Source organism: Dendrobates tinctorius, unplaced genomic scaffold, assembly GCF_039654945.1.
Source record: "Dendrobates tinctorius isolate UK_male_01 unplaced genomic scaffold, ASM3965494v1 ptg000129l, whole genome shotgun sequence".
Lineage (NCBI taxonomy): Eukaryota > Metazoa > Chordata > Amphibia > Anura > Dendrobatidae > Dendrobates > Dendrobates tinctorius.
The window spans coordinates 45084408-45111915 of record NW_027361797.1 but is presented as its reverse complement, the minus strand read 5'-3'; the positions used below and the strand labels follow the sequence as shown (position 1 = coordinate 45111915).

General features: G+C 41.6%; 1 protein-coding gene across 1 annotated transcript in view; it reads left to right on the top strand.

Moving 5' to 3' along the window:
* The window catches only part of PDILT (protein disulfide isomerase like, testis expressed), a 40711-nt gene that overhangs the window by 8361 nt on the left and 4842 nt on the right, over positions 1-27508 (top strand). The window contains exons 2-9 of the mRNA XM_073543085.1: positions 1988-2194; positions 2960-3093; positions 3395-3532; positions 4088-4198; positions 4296-4421; positions 6485-6682; positions 24445-24565; positions 27291-27472. Of these exons, the coding sequence (XP_073399186.1) occupies positions 1988-2194; positions 2960-3093; positions 3395-3532; positions 4088-4198; positions 4296-4421; positions 6485-6682; positions 24445-24565; positions 27291-27472 (1217 nt within the window). The remainder of the gene's footprint in view (positions 1-1987; positions 2195-2959; positions 3094-3394; positions 3533-4087; positions 4199-4295; positions 4422-6484; positions 6683-24444; positions 24566-27290; positions 27473-27508) is intronic.

Below are 27508 nucleotides of genomic sequence, written 5' to 3'. Positions count from 1 at the left end.
TAGGGCCTGGTTCCCAGATGAAGATACGGCGCAGAATGCGTGCCGCGGAATTATCCTTGGCCCCTTCTTCCCCTTTTAATACACCTCTCAGGAGGGAGGTGAGTTCCTGGGTCTCGGGCACTATGGACACTCGGGGCCCAGGGACAGCCAAGACATCCCGTGGGCTCCACAGCTGTGGAGTTCCTTGCTGCTGGCTAAACATTGGCCATCAGGAGATGGCCCGGAGTACCGCTGAATATGGACTACCGGGACCGCTGTGCGCTGTTGCGCAGCATGGGGACTGTTACGTGTCCCCTCGGGATAAGAGACCCCATCTCGTGACGTGACAGGGATGTGTGGGAGTGCTTCCCACAAAGGAAGGATGTGTTTAGGATGATGTTGGAAAATGTTTGTATTGATACATTATGAAAAAGTTCAATGATGTACAATTTAATAAGGTTGTAGAAATGGTGTCCATGAAGCAACGGGGATAGTGACTAGCTCAAATGTTGTCTGTATGAAAAATGTTCAACAGGTCCCGGGTACTAAATTAGAGAAAAATGCTTGCCATGACTGATTATAACTGAAGGTACAAGATGGTTTATGGAATTGGAACAGACAGCGGTCCATAGATCAGGTCCTAAGTAGCACAAATGCCCCAAAGTGAAGGAGAGGGGAGCACACGGTGACCTGGTAGGCCGGAGCCTCGGTCGTGTTACCCTAGAGAGTTGAATGCAAATCTGATGGTGAGAAAAGTGGGGGAGAGCACCCGTTGAGGAGTCCGGGTGGTCCTACCCCAATAAAAGGGAATTGTCATAGAGGCGCATGCGCCGGTGAGTAGCTGTAAGCTACTCGGAGCATGATTGCTCCCGGCTCTGTTTAGTATCCTGCATAGAAGGCTCTGGGCTCTGCTCGACAGCCGGTCACTCGGAAAACGGAGAGTGGGGAAGTTCAAAAAGGGAAAATGAAGGGGACGAGATTGTTGGGGACGACAATGGTAAAAGGAAGGGGGTATGTAGGGAAGTGGACTGACCTATGGACCTGTCTGAAAAGGAACAGTGAATGTAAGGTTGGCAATAAATATACTTGACGTGAGTGTATATATGTGTGGGGAAACAGCTGGGATCAGGAAGATGGTGTAGGATCGGGTTTGGCCACTAGGGGGAGACAAAGAATAGTAGGAGAAGGAGGTTTGGCCACTAGAGGGAGACAAAAGAAAGCAAGGAAAGGACTTAACAGCAGCTAATGCTTAAGAAACCTCAAAGTCATGGTGGGCGGGGTTACGGTGACTCGAGAGGGGAATTCCCAGGCAGGGGAATAAAAAGGGAGAGAGCCCCAGGGAAGCCAGTCCAGGAGGAGGAGTTCAGCGGAGGAATAGACTGAAAGAGGAAGTGCTCCGGAAGGGATTGGAAGGAGAGATAGTCAGGGGGGTGGCCCTGACAGGACAGCCGCAGGACAGAGGAAGCCCGGGGGTACCAGACGGACGGACTCGGACAGGCGAAGCGTTGTAGTGGTAGGCCTAGGGCAGCTACAGCGATAGAACCGTGAGGGACGTCACTTTAGGAGAGAAGAGAAGGTGCAAGGTACCCGGGCTTATGTGTACAGAAGCTGTCGTGTTGCTGTGGTCGTCGGGAGGACGGCCAATAAAGAGGACCTGTTGAACGCACATCGGTTTCTGCCTGCAGTCTGTCCACGGCAAAAAGGGACCACCCCCCAAGTCGGCACACTTACTACATGTATATACACACACACTGTACATTCACATGTATATACACACTGCACATACACATGTATACGCACACTGCACATACACATGTACAGTATATACACACACTGCACATACACGTGTACACACTGCACATACACGTGTACACACTGCACATACACGTGTATATACCTGTACAGCCCAGGTGTGGTAATGGGTTAACTACAGTGTTACATGTAAGAGTAATCAATTTTTCATTATAGGTAACTATTAGAAGTTAACTATTACATTGCTGTGTTTTAGACATCGCTCTGTCTGCACCGTCACAGACAGTGAAGGAAGAGTTCGCCATCGCTGCAGCACATCTCAAAGAAGAGACGGCAGATATAAGATTTGGTCAAGTGGACATCACTGTGGAGAAGAGTCTCGGGAAAGAATTTGAAATTAAGGAGTTTCCGACTTTTAAACTTTTTGTCAATGGCGATAGGAAGAATCCAACTGAGTGCAAAGGTTTGTGAGTAACTGAGCATGTGCTGTGGGGAACTAATCCTCAGAGGCAGTCATGGAGTTCAGATAAGGGGGTTGTCTGCGTATCATAACGCAAATAATACCAGTTATCTAGGTATAGTGAAGGGGGTTGTTCAGAACTTGCGTATTGATGACCTGCTCTTAAGATGGGTTATGGGTCGGGGTCTGACACTGGTCATCCCCTTTGATCAGCTGATTGCAGCCGGATGTACACAATGTAACAGAGCCGATACAGGCCAGCTCCATACACCATGTAGTGGCCATTTCTGGGTACTGCAGCTCCCTTCCTATTGAAGTATATGGGAAATGAGCTGCACTATCTGAGAATGGCCGCGACATACTATACCAAACCATCATGTACGCTTTGTACATGCAGCCACAGCAGGAGCTGAGAACAGCTGATCAGATGGAGTGCAAGATCCCCTTCTGATCGGATATTTATGACCTATCCTCTTTAATAAGTAATCATTCTATGTCAAGAATTTAAAGGATTAATCCATGAACAACAGTTATCACCTTCCCACAGCATACGTCACAAATGTATGGTCGCTGGGGGTAGGTCCCATCATCGGGACAGCCACTGATCACAAGAGCTGGGGTACCATGTCCCCAGTGGGAATTAAGGGGTGGTCAGCGCTACCACCCCATTCATTGGAGAGTCCTTTTCTCTCTGGACCTAAGTTCCATCTTCTGTGTGTAGGAGATAAATGTTGTTCATCGTCCAACCCCATTCTTTTATACTTGTAGGCGTTAGAACGGCCTCTGCCTTCGTGACGTGGATAAACAGACGGATGGGACCTAGTTCAACGCTAATTAACAGCACGGACCACTATGAGACCTTCATTCAGTCAGATAAAGTCTCTGTGGTTGGATTCTTGAAGGTAGCAAACATATATAAATGTGTCCTGCTAAGGATAAAATCCCCAACATGAATTGACACCCGGTGGTGGAGGAGACCGCTACTGAGCACGAGACGTCGTAAGATGTCATCCTCAATGTTGGTATCATGAGGAGCAGCAGATCCTTGTGAGGATGTAGCCCCATAGTGACAATAGTTTTTCCCTTATCAAGTCCCATATTCCTCCCATATGTATTGTTTTATGTAGGGTTGACTGTTGTTCATAAATTAATATAAAATCTTCTTTTTTCATCCATATTTAACATTTTTTGAAATGGCTGCAGGATCCCGGCAGTAGTTTTGCAGATCATTTTTCGGAAGCAGCAAGAGATGTCCCAGAGTTTCCATTTGGTCTTGTAACCAATGAAGATGTTCTTCTACATGTTGGGATAACTCAGAATATGGCTGCAGTATACAAGAGGGTAAGAAATTACCTCCCAAACGCTCTAGGAAAACACTCTAGGGACTTGTAGCTGTGATCATGCAATGGTCTGTGCTATATGTGCCTGTGTATAGTAAAAATCATGATCTCCTATGAATGCCGGCCACAAGCCGGCATTCATAGGAATATTGTAATGACAGGCACGGAGTCATCAGCAGACACCCAGCTGTCTTGACAACCCAATGGGACCTCTCGATTACATGACAACCCAACGACGCCCCTCAATCACATGACAGGGGTGAAGATAGGTGTGATGTATGACCTGCTTCCTGCCGGAACATGTTAGATCCCGCTGTACGTGATTGACAGTGGCATTTAACTGGTTAACAGTTGTGGGTGGAGCACATGATCACCGATTAAATCAGTCATCATGTGCAGGGAAAGATATGTGCTCGGAGTGGAACCCACATCAAATGCAAGGACAGGACCTTTGACGTAAATAAACGTCAAAGGTCATTAAGGGGTTAAAGAATCTGCACATAAAGTTGAACCTAGATTGACATACTGTAAATATTTGTGTTCCTTTCTATGTAAGGATAAACCAGTCCACTATCTGATATCAGAAGACGAAATTGAAAACAAATTGGATCTAGTGCGATTAATCCGGACTTACATCATGGATGTGGTAACGGAGTATAACTTGGAGGTGAGTCAAGAGAGGAAAACTATAGCATAATTTAATATGACTAAAAAATGTACTTTTTCAGATTTCGCTGTCGCGTACTCATTTCTGTATCTTCCAGACGTCTGTGACTATATTTGATGTCCCCATAAACAATCACATCCTTCTCTTTGCATCGAAAACATCCGAGCAGTTTAGTGCAATGTATGAAAGCTATGAATCCGCGGCGCTGGAGTTCAGAGGAAAGGTGTGGATTTTTATAAGGCTTTGTATCGCTTTCACGATGACATAAAACAATAGTATTGAGCAGTGTGAAAAACAGATTATTGCATTAATGCGCTTTATACAATTATAGCCACCAGGTGGCAGCAGCGGCGGCACGATCACTGATTGCCAATACTGCAGTGGGATCAATAAGTAAGAATCAGAAAGCCTGATTTTGTGTTTCATGTATTTATGATCGGTCCTCACTTTTGGCTAATAAAGACTAGCACAACGATAACAAGGAAACCTAATTTTGTCCTGATAAGGTTTAGATTATGTAAAGCAAATTTTGTTTTTGTTTTATTTTCTCTTTATAGTGCTTACCTTACAAGTTAATTAATTTTCTATTTTGATAGGATGTTTATGGACATAATATAAAACAATATGTTTGTTTGTTTTTTCATTTTTTTATTTTTAAACTGGAAAATGAGGGGCGAACTAAATTTTTATTTATATTTTTGAAAATAATTATATTTAATTAAACAGCTTGATTTCTAATGTGTTATATATATATATATATATATATATATATATATATAGGGTCTAAGGGGTAACGCTTCTCCTTGTGGATAGTGAAAAGCCAAGCCTGACATGTCAGAGTGAGGAGACTTATATGCCATGCATGCTCCTCTGAGAGATTAAATATGCAAATTGTCACGTTAGAGAGGAAGAGGACTAGAAATCTAGCACCACCTATTGGAAGCAGCTATCCTAAAGGTCCATATTGACTTTTTAATGAGTCTTGCAATATGATTTAGGATAAAACCCAAGCCAGAATTTCAATTTGCAGAAACGGTGTTTCAGTGGTGTTGCCCCTTATCAGTGCAAAGTATGATATCTGATTTGGCTAGGTGAGAGACTCTGAACTGCGGTCTAAGGAGTAATGTTTCTCCTTGTGTATTGTGAGAAGCCAAGCCTGGCATGTGAGTGAGGAGACTTGTAAGCCATGCATGCTGCTTTGGGAAATTAAATATGAAAATTGTCTCAGTAAAGAGAAAGAGGACTAGAACTCTAGCACCACCTATTGGAAGCAGCAATTGTAAAAGTCAGTATCGACTCTTTAAGGAGATTCCTGCAAAAATTGGAGCATTTTGCCCCAGAATACCAAGTGAGATGTGACACAATCAAGTAATTAGAATGAAAAATTTTATAAATGACTCACTCATATAAAAAAGGGGGTAAATACAACAATAGTGAAAAACATGAATACAATTGGTCAAGACCAGGCAACACACACCATCATAAATAGCATATATCAAAAATGTTAATAATGTTACAAACATCCATACTATAGGGCATAGAGAGTATATCACTACACAAAAATACTGAGAGACTGGCACACTGACAAGCAAGTCAAAAATAGTAAGGCAGTGGAGTTGTCAGAGGGTCCTATTTTGTACAAGGTGACCGTGTACGGCTGTAGTGGGCCTGTGAAAACTCATAATACCTACAGAAGGACAGTCAGGTAAAAAGTCCTGAACAAGGCCATATATGGATTAAAGTTACCCAAACTATTGGATGCTTAAAGTGCCCTTGAATTGCTATAGCAAAATGCTTACCCATGTGTGAGGGGGATGATAGTGGACATGTTTGCCCCTGCACCGACGCGCGTTTCACGTGATTCACTTCTTTGGGGAGCTGATTGTAAAGTTCTATACTGACTCTTTTACGAGCCTTGCAATATGACTTGAGATAAAAGTCAAACCAGAATCTTAGTTTGCACACACACAGTGTTTCGCCGGTGTTGCCTCTCATCAGTGCAAAGTATGAGATCTGATTTGACTAGGTGAGAGGCTCTGGACTGGGGTCACAGGGGTAATGTTTCTCCTTCTGGAGAGTGACAAGCCAAACCTGGCATATCCAAGTGAGGAGACTTATAAGCCATGCATGCTCCTCTGGGAAATTAAATATGCAAATTTAGTGAAAATAGTAATAATGACATTCTCCTATGAAGTCCAACCTTCCGCTCAGCTTCATAGGAGGATGAAGACGTTTCCAGCAAAGATGCTAAACTTCAATAACACTTCTCTCTTATTCATCCACCAGATTGAATTTGTAGTGGTTGACACAGATGAAACCCGTAATGGCCGAATCTTTGAATATTTCCGAATCACAGAGGTGGACGTCCCAGCAGTTCGCATTCTAAACTTGACAAGTGATATTAAATACAGGATGCCAGCGGATGACGTCACTTTTGAAAATATCAGAAGCTTTTGCCAGCGTTATATGGATGGAAAAGCCAAGGTAATGCATATTAGGCTCCTGAAAGGCAAGTATGGAGGCCCTCTCCAAAAATATAGACTGCTACTATCCATTTATTATATGTTTTGTTTCAGGACTATAGCACAGGATGTCTAGTTTACAGCCTGAGATATGTTTTATGTATTTGTTCTACCATCACAGGTGCCATGCGGTGAACGGTGATTGCTGCAGTTTATCTATTTTAGGGCTGAGTCAGACGGCCGTATAACTCGTGCAAGAATCGCATCGCACTGCACGGACTGGCCCGGTACCTCTCCTGACCTGAGCAAGACAGCGTAATGGATTAGTATGCAGCTGTCAAGGTCAGGTCAGGAGAGCCGACAGCCAATACGAGGTTTACCATGCGATTCTCGCACAAGAAATACGGCCATCTGTCTCTGCCCTTATTGTTATACTATTGGCCTTCTGGTGGTCAATTGTGGTATTGAATAATATGCCGTTATGTGCTTAGGACTCTATCTAAAGTTAATAGAGTATATTACTACTTTAACTGTATCTCCCCAGCGCAAAGGAACAACCACCATAGCATTTCCAGCAATTTACACTAAATAACCTACCATAGCATTTGCAGCAATTTACACTAAATAACCTACCATAGCATTTGCAGCAATTTACACTATGTGGTCTTCCATAGAACTTGCAGCAATTTACACTAAGTAGCCTACCATATCACTTGCAGCAATTTATACTAAGTAGCCTACCATATCACTTGCAGCAAGATACACTAAGTAACCTACCATATCACTTGCAGCAAGTTACACTAAGTAACCTACCGTAGCACTTGCAGTAATTTATACTAAGTAGCCTACCATATCACTTGCAGCAAGTTACACTAAGTAGCCTACCATAGCACTTGCAGCAATTTACACTATGTGGTCTTCCATAGCACTTGCAGCAATTTGCACTAAGTAGCCTACCATATCACTTGCAGCAATTTATACTAAGTAGCCTACCATATCACTTGCAGAAAGTTACACTAAGTAACCTACCATATCACTTGCAGCAAGTTACACTAAGTAGCCTACCATAGCACTTGCAGCAATTTACACTATGTGGTCTACCATAGCATTTGCAGCAATTTACACTATATGGTATACCATAGCATTTCCAGCAATTTACACTAAATAACCTACCATATCACTTGCAGCAATTTACACTAAGTAGCCTACCATATCACTTGCAGCAATTTACACTAAGTAGCCTATCATATTACTTGCAGCAAGTTACACTAAGTAGCCTACCGTAGCACTTGCAGTAATTTATACTAAGTAGCCTACCATATCACTTGCAGCAAGTTACACTAAGTAACCTACCGTCGCACTTGCAGCAATTTACACTAAGTAGCCTACCATAGCACTTGCAGCAATTTACACTATGTGGTCTTCCATAGCACTTGCAGCAATTTACACTAAGTAGCCTACCATATCACTTGCAGCAATTTACACTAAGTAGCCTATCATATTACTTGCAGCAAGTTACACTAAGTAGCCTACCGTAGCACTTGCAGTAATTTATACTAAGTAGCCTACCATATCACTTGCAGCAAGTTACACTAAGTAACCTACCGTCGCACTTGCAGCAATTTACACTAAGTAGCCTACCATAGCACTTGCAGCAATTTACACTATGTGGTCTTCCATAGCACTTGCAGCAATTTACACTAAGTAGCCTACCATATCACTTGCAGCAATTTACACTAAGTAGCCTACCATATCAGTTGCAGCAAGTTACACTAAGTAGCCTACCATATCACTTGCAGAAAGTTACACTAAGTAACCTACCATATCACTTGCAGCAAGTTACACTAAGTAACCTACCATATCACTTGCAGCAAGTTACACTAAGTAGCCTACCAGAGCACTTGCAGCAATTTACACTAAGTAGCCTACCATAGCACTTGCAGCAATTTACACTATGTGGTCTACCATAGCATTTGCAGCAATTTACACTAAATAACCTACCATATCACTTGCAGCAATTTACACTAAGTAGCCTATCATATTACTTGCAGCAAGTTACACTAAGTAACCTACCATATCACTTGCAGCAAGTTACACTAAGTAACCTACCAGAGCACTTGCAGCAATTTATACTAAGTAGCCTACCGTAGCACTTGCAGCAATTTACACTATGTGGTCTACCATAGCATTTGCAGCAATTTACACTAAATAACCTACCATATCACTTGCAGCAATTTACACTAAGTAGCCTACCATAGCACTAGCAGCAATTTACACTAAGTAGCCTACCATATCACTTGCAGGAATTTACACTAAGTAGCCTATCATATCACGTGCAGAAATTTACACTAAGTAACCTACCATAGCACTTGCAGCAAGTTACACTAAGTAGCCTACCATATCACTTGCAGCAAGTTACACTAAGTAACCTACCGTAGCACTTGCAGCAATTTACACTATGTGGTCTACCATAGCATTTCCAGCAATTTACACTAAATAGCCTACCATAGCACTTGAAGCAATTTACACTAAGTAGCTTACCGTATCACTTGCAGCAATTTACACTAAGTAGCCTACCATAGCACTTGCAGCAATTTACACTAAGTAGCCTACCATAGCACTTGCAGCAATTTACACTAAGTAGCCTACCATAGCACTTGCAGCAATTTACGCTAAGTAGCCTACCATAGCACTTGCAGCAATTTACGCTAAGTAGCCTACCATAGCACTTGCAGCAATTTACACTAAGTAGCCTACCATATCACTTGCAGCAATTTATGCTAAGTAGCCTACCATAGCACTTGCAGCAATTTACACTAAGTAGCCTACCATATCACTTGCAGCAATTTACACTAAGTAGCCCACCATAGCACTTGCAGTAATTTACACTAAGTAGCCTACCATAGCACTTGCAGCAATTTACACTATGTGGTCTACCATAGCATTTGCAGCAATTTACACTATATGGTATACCATAACATTTCCAACAATTTACACTAAATAACCTACCATATCACTTGCAGCAATTTACACTAAGTAGCCTATCATATTACTTGCAGCAAGTTACACTAAGTAGCCTACCATAGCACTTGCAGCAAGTTACACTAAGTAACCTACCATATCACTTGCAGCAAGTTAAACTAAGTAACCTACCATATCACTTGCAGCAAGTTACACTAAGTAGCCTACCAGAGCACTTGCAGCAATTTACACTAAGTAGCCTACCATAGCACTTGCAGCAATTTACACTATGTGGTCTACCATAGCATTTGCAGCAATTTACACTAAATAACCTACCATATCACTTGCAGCAAGTTACACTAAGTAACCTACCGTCGCACTTGCAGCAATTTACACTAAGTAGCCTACCATAGCACTTGCAGCAATTTACACTATGTGGTCTTCCATAGCACTTGCAGCAATTTACACTAAGTAGCCTACCATATCACTTGCAGCAATTTACACTAAGTAGCCTACCATATCAGTTGCAGCAAGTTACACTAAGTAGCCTACCATATCACTTGCAGAAAGTTACACTAAGTAACCTACCATATCACTTGCAGCAAGTTACACTAAGTAACCTACCATATCACTTGCAGCAAGTTACACTAAGTAGCCTACCAGAGCACTTGCAGCAATTTACACTAAGTAGCCTACCATAGCACTTGCAGCAATTTACACTATGTGGTCTACCATAGCATTTGCAGCAATTTACACTAAATAACCTACCATATCACTTGCAGCAATTTACACTAAGTAGCCTATCATATTACTTGCAGCAAGTTACACTAAGTAACCTACCGTAGCACTTGCAGCAATTTACACTATGTGGTCTACCATAGCATTTCCAGCAATTTACACTAAATAGCCTACCATAGCACTTGAAGCAATTTACACTAAGTAGCTTACCGTATCACTTGCAGCAATTTACACTAAGTAGCCTACCATAGCACTTGCAGCAATTTACACTAAGTAGCCTACCATAGCACTTGCAGCAATTTACACTAAGTAGCCTACCATAGCACTTGCAGCAATTTACGCTAAGTAGCCTACCATAGCACTTGCAGCAATTTACGCTAAGTAGCCTACCATAGCACTTGCAGCAATTTACACTAAGTAGCCTACCATATCACTTGCAGCAATTTATGCTAAGTAGCCTACCATAGCACTTGCAGCAATTTACACTAAGTAGCCTACCATATCACTTGCAGCAATTTACACTAAGTAGCCCACCATAGCACTTGCAGTAATTTACACTAAGTAGCCTACCATAGCACTTGCAGCAATTTACACTATGTGGTCTACCATAGCATTTGCAGCAATTTACACTATATGGTATACCATAACATTTCCAACAATTTACACTAAATAACCTACCATATCACTTGCAGCAATTTACACTAAGTAGCCTATCATATTACTTGCAGCAAGTTACACTAAGTAGCCTACCATAGCACTTGCAGCAAGTTACACTAAGTAACCTACCATATCACTTGCAGCAAGTTAAACTAAGTAACCTACCATATCACTTGCAGCAAGTTACACTAAGTAGCCTACCAGAGCACTTGCAGCAATTTATACTAACTAGCCTACCGTAGCACTTGCAGCAATTTACACTATGTGGTCTACCATAGCATTTGCAGCAATTTACACTAAATAACCTACCATATCACTTGCAGCAATTTACACTAAGTAGCCTACCATAGCACTAGCAGCAATTTACACTAAGTAGCCTACCATATCACTTGCAGGAATTTACACTAAGTAGCCTATCATATCACGTGCAGAAATTTACACTAAGTAACCTACCATAGCACTTGCAGCAAGTTACACTAAGTAGCCTACCATATCACTTGCAGCAAGTTACACTAAGTAACCTACCGTAGCACTTGCAGCAATTTACACTATGTGGTCTACCATAGCATTTCCAGCAATTTACACTAAATAGCCTACCATAGCATTTGAAGCAATTTACACTAAGTAGCCTACCGTATCACTTGCAGCAATTTACACTAAGTAGCCTACCATAGCACTTGCAGCAATTTACACTAAGTAGCCTACCATAGCACTTGCAGCAATTTACACTAAGTAGCCTACCATAGCACTTGCAGCAATTTACGCTAAGTAGCCTACCATAGCACTTGCAGCAATTTACGCTAAGTAGCCTACCATAGCACTTGCAGCAATTTACACTAAGTAGCCTACCATATCACTTGCAGCAATTTACGCTAAGTAGCCTACCATAGCACTTGCAGCAATTTACACTAAGTAGCCTACCATATCGCTTGCAGCAATTTACACTAAGTAGCCCACCATAGCACTTGCAGTAATTTACACTAAGTAGCCTACCATAGCACTTGCAGCAAGTTACCCTAAGTAACCTACCATATCACTTGCAGCAAGTTACACTAAGTAGCCTACCATAGCACTTGCAGCAATTTATACTAAGTAGCCTACCGTAGCACTTGCAGCAATTTACACTATATGGTCTACCATAGCATTTGCAGCAATTTACACTAAGTAGCCTACCATAGCACTTGCAGCAAGTTACACTAAATAACCTACCATATCACTTGCAGCAAGTTACACTAAGTAGCCTACCATAGCACTTGCAGCAATTTATACTAAGTAGCCTACCGTAGCACTTGCAGCAATTTACACTATATGGTCTACCATAGCACTTGCAGAAATTTACGCTAAGTAGCCTACCATAGCACTTGTAGCAATTTACACTAAGTAGCCTACCATATCACTTGCAGCAATTTACGCTAAGTAGCCTATCATAGCACTTGCAGCAATTTACACTAAGTAGCCTACCATAGCACTTGCAGCAATTTACACTAAGTAGCCTACCATAGCACTTGCAGCAAGTTAAACTAAGTAACCTACCATATCACTTGCAGCAAGTTACACTAAGTAGCCTACCATAGCACTTGCAGCCATTTATACTAAGTAGCCTACCGTAGCATTTGCAGCAATTTACACTATATGGTCTACCATAGCATTTGCAGCAATTTACACTATGTGATATACCATAGCATTTCCAGCAATTTACACTAAATAACCTACCATATCACTTGCAGCAATTTACACTAAGTAGCCTACCATATCACTTGCAGCAATTTACACTAAGTAGCCTACCATAGCACTTGCAGCAAGTTACACTAATTAACCTACCATATCACTTGCAGCAAGTTACACTAAGTAGCCTACCATATCACTTGCAGCAAGTTACACTAAGTAGCCTACCATATCACTTGCAGCAAGTTACACTAAGTAGCCTACCATATCACTTGCAGCAAGTTACACTAAGTAGCCTACCATATCAGTTGCAGCAAGTTACACTAAGTAGCCTACCATATCACTTGCAGCAATTTACACTAAGTAGCCTACCATATCACTTGCAGCAATTTACACTAAGTAGCCTACCATATCACTTGCAGCAATTTACACTAAGTAGCCTACCATAGCACGTGCAGCAATTTACACTAAGTAGCCTACCATATCACTTGAAGCAATTTACACTAAGTAGCCTACCATAGCACTTGCAGCAAGTTACACTAAGTAGCCTACCATATCACTTGCAGCAATTTACACTAAGTAGCCTACCATAGCACTTTCACAAATTTACACTAAGTAGCCTACCATAGCACTTGCAGCAATTTACACTAAGTAGCCTACCATATCACTTGCAGCAATTTACACTAAGTAGCCTACCATAGCATGTGCAGCAAGTTACACTAAGTAGCCTACCATATCACTTGCAGAAATTTACACTAAGTAGCCTACCATAGCACTTGCAGCAAGTTACACTAAGTAACCTACCATATCACTTGCAGCAAGTTACACTAAGTAGCCTACCATATCACTTGCAGCAAGTTACACTAAGTAGCCTACCATATCAGTTGCAGCAAGTTACACTAAGTAGCCTACCATATCAGTTGCAGCAAGTTACACTAAGTAGCCTACCATAGCACTTGCAGCAATTTACACTAAGTAGCCTATCATATCACTTGCAGCAATTTACGCTAAGTAGCCTACCATATCACTTGCAGCAATTTACACTAAGTAGCCTACCATAGCACGTGCAGCAATTTACACTAAGTAGCCTACCATAGCACGTGCAGCAATTTACACTAAGTAGCCTACCATAGCACTTTCAGCAATTTACACTAAGTAGCCTACCATAGCACTTTCAGCAATTTACACTAAGTAGCCTACCATAGCACTTGCAGCAATTTACACTAAGTAGCCTACCATAGCACTTGCAGCAAGTTACACTAAGTAGCCTACCATAGCACTTGCAGCAATTTACACTAAGTAGCCTACCATATCACTTGCAGCAATTTACACTAAGTAGCCTACCATAGCACTTGCAGCAATTTACACTAAGTAGCCTACCATAGCACGTGCAGCAATTTACACTAAGTAGCCTACCATAGCAATTTCAGCAATTTACACTAAGTAGCCTACCATAGCACTTGCAGCAATTTACACTAAGTAGCCTACCATAGCACTTGCAGCAAGTTACACTAAGTAGCCTACCATAGCACTTGCAGTAATTTACACTAAGTAGCCTACCGTAGCACTTGCAGCAAGTTACACTAAGTAGCCTACCGTAGCACTTGCAGCAAGTTACACTAAGTAGCCTACCATAGCACTTGCAGCAATTTACACTAAGTAGCCTACCATAGCACTTGCAGCAAGTTACACTAAGTAGCCTACCATAGCACTTGCAGCAAGTTACACTAAGTAGCCTACCATAGCACTTACAGCAATTTACACTAAGTAGCCTACCATAGCACTTGCAGCAAGTTACACTAAGTAACCTACCATATCACTTGCAGCAAGTTACACTAAGTAGCCTACCATATCACTTGCAGCAAGTTACACTAAGTAGCCTACCATATCAGTTGCAGCAAGTTACACTAAGTAGCCTACCATATCAGTTGCAGCAAGTTACACTAAGTAGCCTACCATAGCACTTGCAGCAATTTACACTAAGTAGCCTACCATAGCACGTGCAGCAATTTACACTAAGTAGCCTACCATAGCAATTTCAGCAATTTACACTAAGTAGCCTACCATTGCACTTGCAGCAATTTACACTAAGTAGCCTACCATAGCACTTGCAGCAAGTTACACTAAGTAGCCTACCATAGCACTTGCAGTAATTTACACTAAGTAGCCTACCGTAGCACTTGCAGCAAGTTACACTAAGTAGCCTACCGTAGCACTTGCAGCAAGTTACACTAAGTAGCCTACCATAGCACTTGCAGCAATTTACACTAAGTAGCCTACCATAGCACTTGCAGCAAGTTACACTAAGTAGCCTACCATAGCACTTGCAGCAAGTTACACTAAGTAGCCTACCATAGCACTTGCAGCAATTTACACTAAGTAGCCTACCATAGCACTTGCAGCAATTTACACTAAGTAGCCTACCATAGCACTTGCAGCAATTTACACTAAGTAGCCTACCATATCACTTGCAGCAAGTTACACTAAGTAGCCTACCATAGCACTTGCAGCAATTTACACTAAGTAGCCTACCATAGCACTTGCAGCAATTTACACTAAGTAGCCTACCATATCACTTGCAGCAATTTACACTAAGTAGCCTACCATAGCACTTGCAGCAATTTACACTAAGTAGCCTACCATAGCACTTGCAGTAATTTACACTAAGTAGCCTACCATAGCACTTACAGCAATTTACACTAAGTAGCCTACCATAGCAATTTCAGCAATTTACACTAAGTAGCCTACCATAGCACTTGCAGCAAGTTACACTAAGTAGCCTACCATAGCACTTGCAGTAATTTACACTAAGTAGCCTACCATATCACTTGCAGCAATTTACACTAAGTAGCCTACCATAGCACTTGCAGCAAGTTACACTAAGTAGCCTACCGTAGCACTTGCAGCAAGTTACACTAAGTAACCTACCATAGCACTTGCAGTAATTTACACTAAGTAGCCTACCATAGCACTTGCAGTAATTTACACTAAGTAGCCTACCATAGCACTTGCAGTAATTTACACTAAGTAGCCTACCATAGCACTTGCAGCAAGTTACACTAAGTAGCCTACCGTAGCACTTGCAGCAAGTTACACTAAGTAACCTACCATATCACTTGCAGCAATTTACACTAAGTAGCCTACCATAGCACTTGCAGCAAGTTACACTATGTAACCTACTGTTGCACTTGCAGCAAGTTACACTAAGTAACCTACCATAGCACTTGCAGTAATTTACACTAAGTAGCCTACCATAGCACTTGCAGCAAGTTACACTAAGTAGCCTACCGTAGCACTTGCAGCAAGTTACACTAAGTAGCCTACCATATCACTTGCAGCAATTTACACTAAGTAGCCTACCATAGCACTTGCAGCAAGTTACACTAAGTAGCCTACCGTAGCACTTGCAGCAAGTTACACTAAGTAACCTACCATAGCACTTGCAGTAATTTACACTAAGTAGCCTACCATAGCACTTGCAGTAATTTACACTAAGTAGCCTACCATAGCACTTGCAGTAATTTACACTAAGTAGCCTACCATAGCACTTGCAGCAAGTTACACTAAGTAGCCTACCGTAGCACTTGCAGCAAGTTACACTAAGTAACCTACCATATCACTTGCAGCAATTTACACTAAGTAGCCTACCATAGCACTTGCAGCAAGTTACACTATGTAACCTACTGTTGCACTTGCAGCAATTTACACTAAGTGTTCTACTTAGGCTTGTCGAATTGTCGTAATTATGAACAAAGTGATGCCAGTTTTAGCTCATTGCTACAAACCAAATGTTGACTCTTTGTTCAAGCATATTACCTCTAAAAGAAGACTTATAAAGCCCATTGCCTCCTAGAAAGTAAAATTCATGTTGAATTGTTGTTCTGAATTTCTCTTGCCATTCCTAAGTGGGGAAACCACTTTATTCATTGAGAACCAGTGTAGCTATAATATTTAAAAGAGGCACTAGACACACAGTCCCTGGGATCTATTACATGTTTTCATCCTAGCTGTAGATCCATCACCACGTAGCCGCTGCGTTGACCTCCAAACAGTGTAATGACCCCTCACAGCCCTAAAAACTGTATGATGGCCCCCACATTGCCCTCCAAATATCATGATGTTCCTGCGTAGCCCTGCAAATAGTATAATGTGCCCCACATATCCCTGCAAACTGTGTAATTGCCCCCATCAATTAAAAAAAAATAATAACAACAGTACTCACCTTTCCTCACTTCCCTGCTGCTCCGGTCTCTGCAGTGTGTATTATGAAGCTATGCGGGATTTACAAATATAGATACAATCTGAGGATTGTTTAAGGCTATCAAAACAAATCCCCTAAAATCAAAGTTTATTAGAAATGCTAAAATTACAACCCCAAAAAGAAAGCCATCATAATAAAAACTATTTGTTGTCAGCAAAAAGGTAACATTATCCAATCATGTCAAAAACTGACTGTGGTAATGAGTGCCCCAAAAACAAAGAGGTAAAGGGATATAGAGGAGAGCGTTATCCCTATATACTGCATTTTTTCCAACTTTTGCAGATTATTCCTGGTCATAGTTGTGATAACTATTTGCAGAATCCCTCTAGTATCATTTGGCATTAATTATAGGGTTTAATGGGGATAGCCATCGTTGAGCTGGGGCGCCATTTTGCACTTATTCCTAGGGTGTCTACCTCCGTAGCCTAGGTAGGAGAAAGCGCAGGGCTAACGAGAATGGGATAGAAAATACCCAAAGGTAACGATCGGTCACCCAATATCAAATATAATAAATAATAATTATCAATTGACCCCTAATGTCAATTTAAATCAATAATAGCAACTCAAGGTGTCACAAAGCTGAAACATACCAGATATTGCTAAATATAGAAAAAGTGCCCATCTTGTAGCAAGATCCACATATTAAAAAGGTTATAAATATCTAGATAAGGGAACTGAAGGCAAACTGATCAAATTTGCAGACGATGCAAAGCCAGGAGGAATAGCTAACACTAGAGAAGACATAAAGAGGATTATGAAGGATCTAGATAAGCTTGAGCAACGGGCAGCGACTAATCGAATGGTATTTAACAGGGAGAAGTGCAAAATTCTTTATCTGGGCAAGAAAATTGAAAATTACATCTACAGAATGGGAGGCATAGAATTAAGCAACAGCACATGTGAAAAAGACTTGGGTATACTAATAGATCACAGACTGCACATGAGTCAACAGTGTGATGCAGCAGCAAAAAGGCAAACACAGTTCTAGGATGTATTAAGAGAAGCATAGAGTCTATATCATGTGAAGCAATTATCCCCCTCTACTCCTCCTTGGTCAGACCACATCTGGAATACTGTGTCCAGTTCTGGGCACCACATTTTAACCCCTTACCTACAATTGACGTAATATTCCGTCCATGTGACCATGGACCTAATTACCATGGACGGAATATTACGTCATCGCGATCAGCGGACCGCCCCCGACACGTTAACCCCTTGCACACCGCGATCAAACGCGATCGCGGTGTACCGGGGGTTAAAGGGAAGCATCGGCAGGGAGGGGGGCTCCCTCCGTGCTTCCCTGAGCCCCCCACGGCAGCGCAATGTGCAGCGCTGCTGCGGGGGGCTCTTTCCCTACAGGCCCCCGGATCCAAGATGGCGACGGGGGCCTGCAGGGAGCTGACTTCCTCACTGCCTGCAAAGCGCAGGCATGAGGAAGTCTGCAGCAGTGCCTGTGACAGATCGCTGATCTGTCACAGTGATCTGTGATGTGACAGATCAGCGATCTGTCACAGGACAGTGATGTCCCACCTGGGACAAGGTAATAAAGTAAAAAAAAAGTGTTAAAAATAATTTAAAAAAAATCGCTAAATAAATCAGTAAAAAAAAAAAAAAATATTCCCCAATAAATCCATTTTTTCAAAATAAAAAAACCCCAAAACAATAAAAGTACACATATTTGGTATCGCCGCGTCCGTAATGACCTGCCCTATAAAACTGTCCCATTAGTTAACCCCTTTAGCGAACCCCTTAAAAAATAAAAATAAAAAACGAAGCAAAAAATAATGATTTATTATCATACCACCGAACAAAAAGTGCAATAACGCGCGATCAAAAAGACGCATATAAATATGCATGGTACCGCTGCAAACGTCATCTTGTCCTGCAAAAAAAGATCCACATACAGCATCATCCGCAAAAAAATAAAAAAGTTATAGCTCGCAGAATAAAGAGATACAAAAATAATTATTTTTTATATAAAATAGTTTTCATTGCTAAAAAACGACAAAACATAAAAAAACGACCTAAATGAGGTATCGCTGTAACCATACTGACCCGAAGAATAAAACCGCTTTATCAATTTTACCGCACGCGGAACGGTGTAAACGCACCCCCCCCAAAAGAAATTCATGAAACGCTGGTTTTTGTTCATTCTGCTTCCCAAAAATCGGAATAAAAAGCGATCAAAAAATGTCACGTGCCCGAAAATGGTACCAATAAAAACGTCAACTCGTCCCGCAAAAAATAAGACCTCACATGACTCGGTGGGTCAAAATACGGAAAAATTATAGCTCACAATATGTGGTGATGCAAAAACTATTTTTACAATAAAAAGCGTCTTTTAGCGTGCGACAGCCGCCAAACATAAAAACCGCCATAAATCGTAAATCAAACCCCCCGTTATCACCCCCTTAGTTAGGGAAAAATAATAAAACTAAAAGAAAATGTATTTATTTCCATTTTCCCGCTAGGGTTAGGGCTAGGGTTAGGGTTAGGGCTAGGGTTAGGGCTAGGGTTAGGGCTAGGGTTAGGGCTAGGGTTAGGGCTAGGGCTCAGATTAGGGTTAGGGGTGTGTTGAGGTTCGGGTTGGAGTTATAATTGGGGGTTTCCACTGTTTGGGCACATCAGGTGCTCTCCAAAGGCAACATGGCGTCTGATCTCAATTCCAGCCAATTCTGCGTTGAAAAAGTCAAATGGTGCTCCTTCCCATCCAAGCTCTGCCATGTGCCCAAACAGTGTTTTACCCCCACATGTAGGGTATCAGCCTACTCAGGACAAATTACAAAACAACTTTTGGGGTCCAATTTCTCCTGTTACCCTTAGGAAAATAAAAAATTGGGGGCAAAAATATAATTTTGCGGAAAAAAATGTTTTTTTTATTTTCACGCCCAGGCGTTATAAACTTCTGTGAAGCACTTGGGGGTTCAAAGTGCTCTCCACACATCTAGATAAGCTCGGTGGGGGGTCTAGTTTCCAAAATGGGGTCACTTGTGGGGAGTTTCAATAGTTTAGGTACATTAGGGGCTCTCCAAACGCATATGACACCCGCATACCAATCCATCAAAGTCTGCATTCCAAAACGTCACTACTTCCCTTCCGAGCCCCGACGTGTGCCCATACAGTAGTTTTCTCCCACATATGAGGTATCAGCGTACTCAGGACAAATTGGACAACAACTTTTGGGGTCCAATTTCTCCTGTTACCCTTGGGAAAATAAAAAAAATGGGGACTAAAAGATGATGTTTGTTGAAAAAATACAATATTTTTATTTTCACGCCCGGTCGTTATAAACTTCTGTGAAGCACTGGGGGGTTCAAAGTGCTCACCACACATCTAGATAAGTTCATTAGGGGGTCTAGTTTCCAAAATGGGGTCACTTGTGGGGGGTTTCCACTATTTAGGTACATCAGGGGCTCTCCAAACGCAACATGACACCCGCAGACCATTCCATCAAAGTCTGCATTCCAAAACGTCACTACTTCCCTTCCGAGCCCCGACGTGTGCCCATACAGTAGTTTTCTCCCACATATGAGGTATCAGCGTACTCAGGACAAATTGGACAACAACTTTTGGGGTCCAATTTCTCCTGTTACCCTTGGGAAAATAAAAAAATGGGGACTAAAAGATCATGTTTGTGGAAAAAATACGATTTTTTTATTTTCACGCCCGGACGTTATAAACTTCAGTGAAGCACTGGGGGGTTCAAAGTGCTCACCACACATCTAGATAAGTTCCTTGGGGGGTCTAGTTTCCAAAATGGTGTCATTTGTGGGGGGTTTCTACTGTTTTGGTACATCAGGGGCTTTCCTAATGCGACATGGTGTCCGATCTCAATTCCAGCCAAAAACGTCAAATGGCGCTGCTTCCCTTCCGAGCTCTGCCATACGCCCAAATAGTGGTTTACCCCCACATGTGGGGTATCAGCGTACTCAGGATAAATTGCACAATATCTTTTAGGGTCCTGTTACTTTTGGAAAAATAAGAATTGAGGGTGAAAAGATCATTTTTGTGGAAAAAATATGATTTTTTAATTGTACTGCTGTACGTTATAAACTTCTGTGAAGCCCTTGGGGGTTCAAAGTTCTCACCACACATCTAGATAAGTTCCTTGGGGGGTCTAGATTCCAAAATGGTGTCATTTGTGGGGGGTTTCCACTGTTTTGGTACATCAGGGGTTTTCCAATCGCGACATGGTGTCCGATCTCAATTCTAGCCAAAAACGTCAAATGGCGCTGCTTCCCTTCCGAGCTCTGCTATGCGCCCAAATAGTCATTTACACCCACATATGGGGTATCAGCGTACTCAGGACAAATTGCACAATAACTTTTAGGGTCCTGTTACCCTTGGAAAAATAAAAATTGGGGGTGAAAAGATCATTTTTGTGGAAAAAATATGATTTTTTAATTGTACCGCTGTACGTTATAAACTTCTGTGAAGCCCTTGTGGGTTCAAAGTTCTCACCACATATCTAGATAAGTTCCTTGGGGGGTCTAGTTTCCAAAATGGGGTCACTTGGGGGGGTTTCCACTGTTTAGGTACATCAGGGGCTCGCCAAACGTGACATGGCGTCCGATCTGAATTCCAGCCAATTTTGCATTGAAAAAGTCAAACGGCGCTCCTTCCATTCTGAGCTCTGCCATGCGCCGAAACAGTGGTTCCCCCCCACATATCAGCGTACTCAGGACAAATTGCACAATAAGTCTTGCAGTACAATTTCTCCTGTTACCCTTGGTAAAATAAAGAAAATTGAACCTGAAGTATTTTTTTTGTGAAAAAAAGTTAAATGTTCATTTTTTTTTTAATATTCAAAAAATTCCTGTGACGCACCTAAAAGGTTAATAAACTTCTTGAATGTGGTTTTAAGCACCTTAAGGGGTGCAGTTTTTAGAATGGTGTCACTTTTGGGTATTTTCTATCATGTAGACCCCTCAAAGTGGCTTCAAATGTGAAGTGGTCCCTAAAAATAAAATGGTGTTGCAAAAATGAGAAATCGCTGGTAAATTTTTAACCCTTATAACTTCCTAACAAAAAAAAATTTTGGTTCCAAAACTGTGCTGATGTAAAGTAAACATGTGGGAAATGTTATGTATTAAGTTTTTTGTGTGCCGTATCGCTGTGATTTAAGGGCATAAAAATTCAAAGTTGGAAAATTGCGAAATTTTCAAAATTTTCGCCAAATTTCCGTTTTTTTCACAAATAAACGCAAGTTATTTGAATGCAATTTTACCACTAACATGAAGTACAATATGTCACGAGAAAACAATGTCAGAATCACCGGGATCCATAGAAGCGTTCCAGAGTTATGACCTCATAAAGGTACAGTGGTCAGAATTGTAAAAATTGGCCCGGTAGTTAACGTGCAAACCACCCTTGGTAGTGAAGGGGTTAAAAAAGACATTGAAAAACTGGAGCAAGTTCAGAGAAAAGCGACCAGGATGGTGAGCGGACTGTAAACTATGTCCTTCAAGGAACAGTTAAAGGATCTGGGAATGTTTAGCTTGCATAAAAAAGGCTAAGAGGAGATTAAAAAGCTGTCTACAAATATCTGAAGGGCTGTCACAGTGTAGAGGGATCATCCTTATTCTCATTTGTACATGGAAACACGAGAAGCAATGGAATAAAACTGAAAGGGAGAAGATACAGCTTAGATATTAGAGAACTTTTTGACAGTGAGGGTGATCAATGAGAGGAACAGGTTGTCATGAGAGGTGGTGAGTTCTCCTTCAGTGGAAGTCTTCAAACAGAAGCTAAGCAGACATCTGTCTGAGCTGGTTTAGTGAATCCTGCATTGAGCAGGGGGTTGGACATGATGAGCCTGGAGGTCCCATCCAACTCTAACATTCTATTAAAATCAAGTAACCAAAAAAAATAACATATCAGATATTCATCAGTCCACACGTGCCTCAACGCGTCCCCCCCCCCCTAAAAAGTAGGTTTATCAGGAGGCTGTTCTTTCAAGGATGCAAAAAATAATAAGTGGAAATCCTGCTGATAGTCTTAAGCTCTGCACTGCTCGGCACAGCTGGCATGATTTTGATGATGTCATTGCGCCCGCTGTGCTGGCTGAGACTTCAAACCTCAGAAGCGCAGGGAGAATGATGGAGGAGCTAGCTGATGGCTCCCTCTTCCATCATTGCTTTCAAATATATCAGCATCCAGTATGCCAATACAGTTGACAGTGCATACGGACAGTGTGGTCTAGCACGATTGATGGTGTGCCACTGGGTATAGGCACTAATGCAACCCCAAACCACCAAAGATGCAGGAACTGTGCGCTGATAACAAGCTGGATGGTCCCTCTGCTCTGGAGTCCACGGGACACCGCGTTCATTACTTCATTAGAGAATTCCATTTTGCCTCAGTCCGTTATAAATGAGCATTAGCTTTGAGAAGACAGGAGTGTTTCGCTTTGTGTTGATATGTTAAAGATATATGAAATATATATACACACATTTGTGGGTTGCACGGTGAGCTTTATTCACAGACAATGACTTCTGGAAGTTTTTCTAATCCTGTGAAGAGATTTGTACGACCGAATCATGCATGTTTTTAATGCAGTACCGCCAGAAGCCCCGTGAATCACGAACATCAGCTTTGTATCCTTGTGCACAGGGGTTTCACCAGAGTCTCTGAATCTTTTACTGATTGATATTATGTATTGCAGATGGTGGGATATTCATAATTATGCAATTTTATGGTGAGGAACATTTTTATGAAATTGTTCCACAATTTTTAGGTTCACTTGATCACGGATTGGTGAACCTCTGACTAGCTTTGCTTCGGAGAGACTCTGCCTCTCTAACATGTCCTTTTTATAATATGGTCATGTGACTTGGTTAACAATTGACCGTCCAATTGTTTTTCATTATTGCCTGTTACTTTTCCAGCCTTTTTTTACCATTTTGAGATGTGTTGCTGCCATCAATTTCTAAATGATTAATTTTTAATGGAAAAAATTTGTCTTTTAACTTCTGAACTGTGTTCTGTTGTGAACAAGATATGACTATAGGAGTTTTACAAATCATTGCATTTTTGTTTTCTTTACATTTTACAGTGTCCCACATTTTTTGGAATTGGAGTTGTACATTACAGCTATGTTTCGACCTAGTGTAGGTCTTTGTCAAGCATGCTTGACAAAGACCTGCGCTAAGTGGTCAAAACGTAGCTGTATTTTATTAGGTGGAGTACTTTTTTAATATATTATTTCACGACCCATTTGGATGCTATCTATACTTTTTCACCTGTGTATGGAGGAGTATGAAAACTTGGCTGTTGTTCGGCCGACTATTCACTTTGTCAAAATCCAATTGTTGAAAGCTTTGAGGAATATATTACATCCTAGACCCCACTATTGTAGCTTTCCCGAGATTATGAAGTCAAGAAAAACGCATTTGAGTCCATAAATTAGATTATCCTTTTTTTCTTTAGTACATTATTCGTTGTGCTATAGTAAACGTTCTTTATGATTGATCACTCATGCTTATTTTTTTTTCTCAATTTAGCCCCAAAGAGATAGTGAAGATATCCCAAAGGATTGGGATAAACATCCAGTAAAAGTTCTGGTGGGGAAAAATTTCAATAAAGTGGCTTTCAATAAATCAAGCAATGTATTTGTCATGTTCTGTAAGTATGAATTGGTCTTATTTATCATTACTTGTATCACTTTAATCATACGTTAAAAAACTGAACTAAATACTTGACCTCGTTGCCAAAAATAAAGTAGACTGTGTGCACAATTATTGGGTAATTTGTATTTTTGATCAACAACTACAGTTCTGCCGGTCAATCCAAAAGGTTAATACACCTGAAATCTGAATATTGTAGAAGAGTGAGGTTTTGTCTTTCTTAGGCTAGCTTCACACTAGCGTTAGGAGGCACAGTGCACGGCCGCCGTGCAGCCCCGCCCCCTCCGGTCAGCTCCTCCTATGGGCGCATGAAGCTGCATGCGACCTGCATACCCTATCGTTAGCATTGGGTACACAGGCTGTCCGCTGGTATGAGTTTGACGGCGCATGCGCCCTTTTGACGGTGCGCCAAGCGCACAAAAATGTAACATGTTGCGTTTGGCGCACATCAGTGCACCGTCAAAAGGGCACATGCACCGTCAAAATCATACCAGCGCACGGCCTGCGTACCCAATGCTAACGATAGGGTACGCAGGTCGCATGCAGCGTCATGCGCCCATAGGAGGAGCTTACCGGAGGAGGCACGGCAGGGGGCGGAGCTGCACGGCGGCCGTGCGCTGCGCCTCCTATCCCTAGTGTGAAACTAGCCTAAGGAGAATATTTTTGCTTGCAGAATTATTGGGCAACTATTGGTGTGCATAGTTATTATACAACTAAATGGAAAAACGTAAATTTTCCCCATCTCATTTGTTTATTTTTAGCTTTTACTCTAAGAATAAAACCAAACAATTCAAGTTGCACAAAATACATAAAAAAACAGTGACCAATATATCTATCTATCTTTTAAATAACAGCTACAAGTTCCGTTCATGGAGTCTGTCAGTTTCTTAATCTGTTGATGGTCATCTTTTTGGGCAGCAGCAACCACAGCCCCAGACACTGATCAAAGAGGTGATGGTTTTTCTTCACCGTATATCTCCCGCTTAAGAAGGGCTCACAAGTTCTCCATAGGGTTTAGGTCCAGTGAGGAAGGCGGGTTATCATTACTCTTTAATATTTATGGCTTTACTACAGATGAGCACTGGAGACTTCGAGGCCGCAATGGAACGTTGTCCTGCAGAAAAATCATGATTCTCTTAAAATATGTATACTTTTTACTGTACCGCTGCTTAAAGAAAGTGTCTTCTAAAAACTGGCAGTAGGTTTCAGAGTTGATTTTGAGTCCATCTTTAACCCGAGAAGCTCAAACTAGCTCATCTTTAATAATACTGGCCCAAATCAGTCCATAAAACCTCTGGTCAATCTATCTTTAGATATCTCTTTGTCCAGTCTTCACATTTCCACCTCTGTGTCTTGTTCAGTGGTGGTCAGGTTTCAGCCTTCCTTACCTAGCCAATGTCTCTGAGCACCTTGCACTTCTGTGTCTTGCTCAGTGGTGGTCAGGTTTCAGACTTCCTTACCTAGCCAATGTCTCTGAGCACCTTGCACTTCTGTGTCTTGCTCATTGGTGGTCAGGTTTCAGACTTCCTTACCTAGCCAATGTCTCTGAGCACCTTGCACTTCTGTGTCTTGCTCAGTGGTGGTCAGGTTTCAGCTTCCTTACCTCAGCCATGTATCTGAGCACCTTGCACTTCTGTGTCTTGCTCAGTGGTGGTCAGGTTTCAGCTTCCTTACCTCAGCCATGTATCTGAGCACCTTGCACTTCTGTGTCTTGCTCAGTAGTGGTCGGGTTTCAGCCTCCTACCTCGGTCGCGTCTCTGAGCACTGAACACCTTGTTCTTCTGTGTTTTTCTCAGTGGTTGGGTTCCTGCCTCCCTTTTCTCGGCCTCGGCCGTGTCTCTGAGCACTGAACACCTTGTACTTCTGTGTTTTGCTCAGTGATGGTTGGACTCAGCCTTCCTTACTTTGCCCATGTTTCTGAGCACTGATCACCCTGTACTTCTACGTCTTGCTCAGTGGTAATTGAGTTTCTGTCTTCCTTTCCTCGGCCGTGTCTCTGAGCACTGAACACCTTGTACTTCTGTGTCTTGCTCAGTGGTGGTCCGGTTTCAGCCTTGCTTACTTTGCCCATGTTTCTGAGCACCTTGTACTTTTGGGCCTCCAGAAAGGTTGCAGTTCTGGAATATGACGGCACTGGAGGATAATGGCCTTCTAGTTGCTTTGTGTTTAATTCTTCTCACATCTTTGGCAGTTAACATGCGTCTTTTTTTCTCAGCATGTTTTTTACGACCCTGTTGAGTGTTTGCAACAAAACTTTTAATGGTTCTGTGATCATGACCCAATAATTTTAGCAATTTTAAGTGTCCCCGAGTCAGTTAAATCTCTCTTTTTGCCCATTTTGCCTGAGGAGATCAAGCTGCCTAATAATTCTGCACACCTTGATAAAGGGTGTTGTATCCTTGTTGTATCCTTAGTTGCACCCTCATCATTATACAAATACACATCACCGAATCTGCTTCATCCAATCAGCATTCAAGGTTATACAACACGAAGGAGGAACATCTGACTTCCTATTATTGACTATGGAAAGAGTTGACTGTTCTGATGGACCAACCAATTTACCTAGAATTTTTTACATTAATTTTGGAAGAAGTACCATTCATCTAACAATACATTTAATAATACTTTAGCACCACCTTGTTTTGGAATTGTTACTACATTTTAATAGATATGGCTTTTCTATGACAAACTGTAAAATAACCCCAAAGTTTATTTTCCTACAGATGCTCCTTGGTCTAAACAGTGTAAAGAACTTTTTCCTGTATGGGAAGAATTAGGGAGAAGGTACCTAAATAATGAAAATGTAACAATCGCCAAAATAGACTGCACCGCCAACGATGTTCAACTAATGGTGCTGGATCGCTACCCTCATTTTCGATTCTTCCCTGCTGGATCAGATACCAAGGTATTCAAAATAAAATATAACAAAAAAAATATTGTC